We start from the raw sequence: 8,796 nt of genomic DNA, 5'->3' as shown, positions 1-8,796 counted from the left end.
TGATTGTTTGTTTGTTTGTCTGCAAAATAACTCAAAAAGTTATGAACGGATTTTGATTAAATTTTCAGGAAAGGTGGATAATGGGACAAGGAATAGATGATAACATTTTGGTGGTGATCGGTTGGAGCAAAGTGGATAAAATAATAAATAAAGTCTATCGTCTGACAGCCTCAGCACCAATTCCAATTTCTAAAGATGGTGAAAATAGCGCCATCTGGTGGCCGGAAAGCACATATCGTTCTACTTGAAATGTTTTAATTCTAAAGTTGAAATTAATGTTCTGTTTTGGAAAAAAAGAAAGTGAAAAATACAAAAAACATATTATATTCTGCCTTGGTACAAAACAAAAATGAAATAAATACACCACAGTGTCTCCATGATGAAGGCGTATATAACCTAATAATGATAGTGATGCAAATAACCTAATTGTGATGCAGGCTGCAAAATCTGATGCAGAGGGGGAGGGAATATCACTTACTTGGCGGAGGTCTGCACTCTGAGTGCTTTTCTAGTTCCTCATTCAGTCTACAGGCACAGATCACAGATGTGACAGGCACAAGGTAAAAACAGTTTTTCCCCACCTTCTGGTGTCACTGTTGACAAGTTGCTCATATGCACCAAAGAACACGGTGTCTGCAGATATAACCAAGGTAAATTTCAGACTTTTTAAGACATTTTTAATGCCACCTTATATGGAATTTAAAAACATCTCATGGCTGTCATGAATGCTACTTATTATTGCAATATTCAGAGAAATACAGCAAGGAAAAAAAAAATTTCTTCGGTCTGCACAATGATTGTAAACTGTCATTGGGTCTGTCGGGCTGGATACATTTTCATGGTAATGTGACCAAAAATATTTAACCATTGAATCTGAATTTAAGACAATTTTAAACTTTTTGAGGCCTTATATTAAGAAAACTTTAAATCATTTCAAAGGACCTGTAGACAATCTGACAAAAGATCACAGCAACAGGACAAATCTTCTGGAATCAGTTTATTACTGTGCTCACTGCAAAATCAGTCATACTTTTAATTACAGGTTCTGCTCACATTTTCATGGACAATATTTCCAAACTTTTTCATGACTTTTCAAGGACTCTTCAGGAAGAATTTTGTTTTTCTTTCCCCACTTGCCCGCCGTTTTTTCAAACATCAGATTCAAACTCTATGCAAACATAACTGGCACACAGGAAGGGAGAGACAAACTGAGGGAGAAAATGACAAAACACACCTGATGGTAAACAAACATTGTCACACATCGACGCATATTAAAGCTACATTAAGACGCCAGCTGCAGAAAATGAATTTGCCATTATGTTACATTATATGGAGGGTTATCCACTGAAGATGATTCTAATAATTTCACTATACACAAACAAGTTCTGTGACTTATAATGATTTTGACTAATTTCATGACTTTTCCAGGTTTTCCATGACTCTTGCAAGTATAAAATTCATTCAAACTTTAAAGCAGTTTCCTCCTTTTGTTCTTTATCTCACTAGTTGAACTTTTCCAGACCTGCAATTTCAATTAAAATTCAGGATTTGGACTTCACTCCCCACTTTTCTTAGCATGCTTTATGGAACAGGCCTCTGAAAGCTCTGCCACATGTTTTGCATGTAAACCGTCTCTCTCCTGTATATGTGTGACTTCAACTGGAACCTGTGCTCAAGTCATGCACCTTTACACCTGTGTGTGTTCTCATGTGGCCTGTCAAGTTATTGCTATATCTGAAGTGTTTCCCACATATTTCAGAAAAGCTGGTTCTCGTCTGCATGGATTTTAACGTGTTTTTTCAATGCTGATATGTTATTGTATTTTTTCCCGCAGGTCTTACAAACGTACGGCATTTCACCTGTGTGGATTCTCATGTGGATAGCCAGGTAACTTTTCCATCTAAAAGCTCTCCCACATGTTTTGCATATAAATGGCTTCTCACCTGTGTGGGTTTTTAAATGTCTTTTCATACGATAGTTTTGTCTGAACCTTTTCCCGCAAGTCTTGCAAAGATACGGCTTCTCACCTGTGTGGATTTTCATATGGACTGCCAAGTTACTGCTAGATCTGAAGTGTCTCCCACATGTTTTGCAAGTATACGGCTTCTCACCTGAATGAGTCCTCATGTGGACTAACAAGTCACCATTACGTCTGAAACCTCTCCCACATATTTTACAAGTATGTGGCTTCTCACCTGTGTGGATTCTAATGTGACTTTTCAATACTGATGCATCATTGAATCTTTTCCCGCAGGTCTTGCAAAGGAACGGCTTCTCACCTGTGTGGGTTCTTATATGAGCGCTCAATGCTGATGTGTCACTGACTCCTTTCCCACATGTTTTGCAAGAAAACAGCTTCTCACCTGTGTGGCTGTTCAGGTGTCTCTGCAATTTTGACTTGTACTCAAAAACTTTCCCACATATGTCACATTTTAAAGGCTTTTTACCTGTATTTAAGTTTATCACAGCAGAGGTGTGTGGACTGTTACTGTTCATTTCACTTTCATGATGTCTTTTCTCTGCTTGAAGCTCTGTGTTTCTAGTTGATCCTGAGTCTCCATGCTGGTATTCTTCCTCATCTTGGCTCTCAGCTACATGAGAGTTGTGACAGAGCAGCTGGTGCTCACTGGTTGCTTCTGATATCACAGAGCTTATAACTGGCATTTTAAAGCCATCAGTCTCCTGCTTCACTACAAGCTGCTCTCCCTCCTGACTGCTGCACACTCTCTCCTCTTCCTCTTTAATGTGTGGAGGCTCTGGCTCCTCTTGGTCCACACTGGACTTCCTCTCCTCAATACAGAGCTGCTGCTCAGGGACAACCTCCTCCTCCTTACACACATGTTGCTGTGGGAGCTCTGGAGGGACACACAACAACACCAACAGCATACTAATGTCATGCTACAGCAAATATACACACATGCCAGTAAATTAGTACCAGTAAATATTCAAACACACACCTGTCCTGTGTAACTCTATTCCGGGTTTCCAAACGATATCCAACAGTCTGCGCTGACGATCGATCTCTTCCTCGTATTCGACGATGCTTCTTTGAAAAACTCCCAATATTTCTTCAGCAGCAGCAGTTAGTCGCTCGTTGACAAACTCTCTCAAAGACTCAACTGAACACATTGTTGTCTAATGTAGGCTACAGTAAATGTGGCTTGAGGTTTAACTCATAGATTAACCTCCCGAAGTTAACTCACTCATTTGGGAAACGCGACTGCCGCCTTTTTCTTGTTTACTTCCGCTGGATGTTACACTATTAAGTTCCGACGGTGAAATACATGAGGTTTTCATGTGTTCCGCTTCCAATGGTTGGCAATTATAATTTCTAATATCAGTGTCCGGGCTGTAACAAGCAGTCTCAGTATCATTGATGGCTCATAAAAAGGTAGCAATAACTACACGGATATCTTTTTTTTGTATCTAAAGGTCCCATATAATGCTTATTCATAGGTTCATACTTGTATTTGGGGTTTCTACTAGAACCTGTTTTCACGCTTTAATTAAAGAATATATATTATTTTCCTCATACTGTCAACCTGAATGTATCGTATTCACTCTAAGTCTGAAACGCTCAGTTTGACCACCCGTCTCTTGAAGCTCTTCTCCTGAAAAAGCCCAGTCCGCTTTGATTGGTCAGTTTTATCAGGTCTTGATGGCATTTTAATAAAATGTACTTCTTTAGTCTCCTCATGATGAGACATTGTTCTTCATTCAATTTGTGAACGCATCTCCACAGAAGTTTCTGCTGTGTTTATTGATCCTCAGGTGTGATTTGAGTAAAAAATTTAACCACACTCTACAAACATGTGACTTCTCACTTTCAAAGTTCTTGTGTGTTTTGACCATGACCCAGAACTGATATGTCTCCTACTTGTTTTTAAAACACGAGGCCACTTGACTGTGTGAGATCTTATATGCCTTTTTACTTGAGACACATCAAAGTTTCTTTTCCTGCAGGTCTTGGAGAGTTATGACTTCTCACCTGTGTGGATTCTCATGTGGGTCGTCAGACTACTTTTACATCTCAAACCTTTCTCACGTTGTGCAAGTAAATGGCTTCTCACCTGTGTGGATTGTGTAGGTAGGTAAATTTTAGACTATGTAAGACATTTTTAATGCCACCTTATATGGAATTTAAAACCATCTCATGGCTGTCATGAATGCTACTTATTATTGCAATATTCAAAGAAATACAGAAAGGAAAAAAAAATATTTTTCTTCAATCTGTTCAATGATTGTAAATTGTCATTGGGTCTGTCGGGCTGGATAAATTTTCATGTTAATGTGACCAAAAATATTTAAGACCCATTGAATCTGAATTTAAGACAATTTTAAACTTTTTAAGGCCTTATATTAAGAAAACTTTAAATCATTTCAAAGGACCTGTAGACACTCTGACAAAAGATCACAGCAACAGGACAAATCTTCTGGGATCAGTTTATTACTGTGCTCACTGCAAAATCACTCATACTTTTAATTACAGGTTCCGCTCACATTTTCATGGACGATATTTCCAAACTTTTTCATGACTTTTCAAGGACTCTTCATGAAGAATTTTCTTTTTCTTTCCCCACTTGCCCGCCGTTTTTCAAACATCAGATTCAAACTTTAACTGCTTCCAAATGTTTTGTTCTAGTTCAGACAGACTTGACCAGTCAACTAGGCAGTGTTCCACAACTTTATTCTCCTCCAATCCACAGTGTGAACACCATTTTGCAGTGAAAAACTGTAACACAAAATATACACAATCACAATCACATTTACAATAATTACATGCGACACAAAGCCGCCATTAACCTACCATTCTCTCTCTCACATTAGCTAACCCAGACTCGCTAGCTCTGAACGTCAATCCCAAATATGAAATATATATTACAGATCAATAACACAAATACACAATGAAATATACATGGTCACACATACAGTTTCGCCTTCTGAACCGGAATTTGGAAGTAGTTAGGAGAACATTAATCCTTCTTGATTCATTTTAAACCCTTTGGACATTTTTTAGCACTCCTGCTCGCGGTATTTTTTTTCGTAGGATGGTAGGGGAAGGTACCGCCTTTTCCGCCTCTGATTGGCTAGAAGGGCTCTCCTCCGATTGGTTATTTCCTATATGCTGTCGGCTAGTCTGTTTTGATCGTCTTTACCTCCAACAGAAATAAACGAAGTCAATCCAACAGTGTGATAAGTGCGTGCCGTCAGATTTATATTAATGGAAAGCACATCGCCGAATTTAAGGTTGACACCTAAAGTTTATGTCCACATCTTAACATATGTTCTCATAGGCACGAAAAGTATCCAAGAGACGAGGAAACGGTAAACTAAGCGATTTCTCAAGGCACTTTGGCAGCACGCTCTGGAGGACAGACATGTGACAACACACGACAGTAACACCGACTTCAAAAGAGGTTAGTCCAACTTTCAGTTCCGTTAGCTGGTTTGGAGAATTGAGGAGTCCAGCCTTACAGTGAAATAGTTGCAACACGTCTGTCCTCCAGAGCGTGCTGCCAAAGTGCCTTGAGAAATCGCTTAGTTTACCATTTTCTCTTCCCTTGCATACTTTTCGTGCCTATGAGAACATATGTTAAGATGTGGACACACACTTTAGGTGTCAACCTTAAATTCGGTGATGTGTTTTCCAAATTCGGCAATGTGCTTTCCAATCAGAGGAGAGCCCTTCTAGTCAATCAGAGGCGGAAAAGGCGGTACCTTCCCCTACCATCCTACGAAAAAAATTATCGCCTCCTGCTCTCGTCTCCTTCCTCTCCCACTAACTTGACGCTTTTGATCACATGACCTCTACGCACCACACTCATTGCAATACTCAAACATAACAGCAGGGGGTGCAATTAAACCAAATAAATGTAAATACATCTCTCAGCATATTATATACTGTACATAGCAATATTATCACAATCATGAATGCAAAAGTTAAGTTATTTATAAACAATCATGTTAAAATTATGAACTCAAAATCAAGACAGTTACACAAACTCTATGTAAACATAATTGGCACACAGGAAGGGAGAGACAAACTGAGGGAGAAAATGACAAAACACACCTGATGGTAAACAAACATTGTCACACATTGACGCATATTAAAGCTACATTAAGACGCCAGCTGCAGAAAATGAATTTGCCATTATGTTACATTATATGGAGGATTATCCACTGAAGATGATTCTAATAATTTCACTATACACAAACAAGTTCTGTGACTTATAATGATTTTGACTAATTTCATGACTTTTCCAGGTTTTCCATGACTCTTGCAAGTATAAAATTCATTCAAACTTTAAAGCAGTCTCCTCCTTTTGTTCTTTATCTCACTAGTTGAACTTTTCCAGACCTGCAATTTCAATTAAAATTCAGGATTTGGACTTCACTCCCCACTTTTCTTAGCATGCTTTATGGAACAGGCCTCTGAAAGCTCTGCCACATGTTTTGCATGTAAACAGTCTCTCTCCTGTATATGTGTGACTTCAACTGGAACCTCTGTGCTCAAGTCATGCACCTTTACACCTGTGTGCGTCCTCATGTGGACTGTCAAGTTATTACTAAATCTGAAGTGTTTCCCACATGTTTTGCAAGTAAATGGCTTCACACCTGTGTGAGTCCTCATGTGGACTAACAAGTCACCATTACGTACGTAAGCTCTCCCACACACTTTACAAATATGTGGCTTCTCACCTGTGTGGATTCTACAATGCCTTTTCAGTGTTGACTTCACACTGAATCTTTTCCCGCAGGTCTTGCAAAGGTAGGGCTTCTCACCTGTGTGGGTTCTTATATGAGTGCTCAGTTCTGATGTATCCCTGAATCTTTTCCCACATGTTTCGCAAGAAAACATGCCTGTGTGGGTGTTCAGGTGTCTCTGCAATTTTGACTTATATTCAAAAACTTTCCCACATATGTCACATTTTAAAGGCTTTTTACCTGTATTTAAGTTTATCACAGCAGAGGTGTGTGGACTGTTACTGTTCATTTCACTTTCATGATGTCTTTTCTCTGCTTGAAGCTCTGTGTTTCTAGTTGATCCTGAGTCTCCATGCTGGTATTCTTCCTCATCTTGGCGCTCAGCTACATGAGAGTTGTGACAGAGCAGCTGGTGCTCACTGGTTGCTTCTGATATCACAGAGCTTATAACTGGCATTTTAAATACAGACTCTTTCTCTGCTGCACTTTGAGTGTCATCATGAATGAAGTCCAGAGTCTGATCTTCACTCTGCTCACTTTCCTCATCAGCAGGAGTCAACATAAAGCCATCAGTCTCCTGCTTCACTACAAGCTGCTCTCCCTCCTGACTGCTGCACACTTCCTCCTCTTCCTCTTTAATCTGTGGAGGCTCTGGCTCCTCTTGGTCCACACTGGACTTCCTCTCCTCAATACAGAGCTGCTGCTCAGGGACAACCTCCTCCTCCTTACACACATGTTGCTGTGGGAGCTCTGGAGGGACACACAACAACACCTACAGCATACTAATGTCATGCTACAGCAAATATACACACATGCCAGTAAATTACTTCAATTAGCTTTCACCCACCTGTCCTGTGTAACTTTATTTCAGGCTTCAAAACGATATCCAACAGTCTGCGCTGACGATCGATCTCTTCCTCGTACTCGACGATGCTTCTTTGAAAAACTCCCAATATTTCTTCAGCAGCAGCAGTTAGTCGCTCGTTGACAAACTCTCTCAAAGACTCAACTGAACACATTGTTGTGTAATTATAAGTTAAACACTTACCGACGCAACAACTATACCATCATCTTCCAGCTGTATCCATATAGGCCTATCCATAGAGTTTGATGCCACAGGCGCTTGTCATGTTTACTTCCGCTGAATGTGTCACACTGTTAAAGTTCCGGCAGCGAAAGTGAGCTGATCTTAAGCTGAACCAAAGAGCATGGATACCAAGAGGCGAAGCTCCGTTGAATTTTTGCCAACAGCCACTAGGGGCGCTGCCGCCATTTTGGACTGTTGAGCTTGGACTGTTGCGCCCAGACAACATGCAAGATGTCAAGGAGAGAAGAGAAGCACACATATGCACCGACACACACACACACACATATATGTATATGTATATATATAAATATATATATATATATATATATATATATATATATATATATATACATATATGGCCTCTTGGACCATTTATATTTGGACTGATTGCTGCTTTAGCATTAAAATATATCATATTAAAATAGCCTTTATTATTATTATTATTATTACTGTCCCCTTACTGTACAAACTGTAAATAAATCTTTATTCCTGACTATGTGACGTCGCCATTAATGTGTTTCTAGTTAAAATATTGATTTTTTTTTTTTTATTATTGATTTTTTTATTTTATTTTATTTTTTGGTAGATTGGCTTATGGGGTGATTTTGAAGGAGTAATTAAGTTAATCTTCTCATAAGTGGATGTAATATGTAGAGATGCCATCTAGGCCGTTTTTCTTCGTTTTTTTTTTTTTTTAAAGTCTATATTTTGCTTTACAAAAACGTGAAAAAGCAGCTGTGACCAAGCTATCACGAGGTGAGTAGCATTGTAAGCATAATTAATAGCGATATACTTCAGTTCGTCTGTGTGTTTTTGTATGCAAGCGGGTCTGCTGCGGTCTGCTGACAGTCCAAAATGGCGGCGGTAGGACGAAACCATGGGCGAGTCTGTTGTTACGGGGCGTTCTATTGCGCTTCGCCGCTTGGTATCCATGCTCTTTGGCTGAACATAAGGGCGTTCATCCGTCTTGCTTCGTTTCACACGGGAATTATTAAACACACGGG

General features: G+C 39.4%; 1 protein-coding gene across 1 annotated transcript; it reads right to left on the bottom strand.

Annotated features, from left to right (window-relative positions):
* Positions 1-984: 984 nt before the first annotated feature.
* LOC117257136 (uncharacterized) lies at positions 985-7,880 on the bottom strand. The gene is made up of 5 exons (XM_078172176.1): positions 7,553-7,880; positions 6,396-7,455; positions 5,548-5,578; positions 2,958-3,129; positions 985-2,855 (listed from the first exon to the last, which is right to left on the bottom strand). Exons 1-5 carry the CDS (start codon positions 7,722-7,724, stop codon positions 1,756-1,758), a joined length of 2,535 nt encoding a protein of 844 aa, XP_078028302.1. The 5' UTR covers positions 7,725-7,880; the 3' UTR covers positions 985-1,755.
* Positions 7,881-8,796: the final 916 nt, after the last annotated feature.

The sequence above is a fragment of the Epinephelus lanceolatus genome, chromosome 1 (genome assembly GCF_041903045.1).
Source record: "Epinephelus lanceolatus isolate andai-2023 chromosome 1, ASM4190304v1, whole genome shotgun sequence".
Taxonomy (NCBI): Eukaryota; Metazoa; Chordata; class Actinopteri; order Perciformes; family Serranidae; genus Epinephelus; species Epinephelus lanceolatus.
This window is presented reverse-complemented; position numbering and strand designations above follow the sequence as displayed.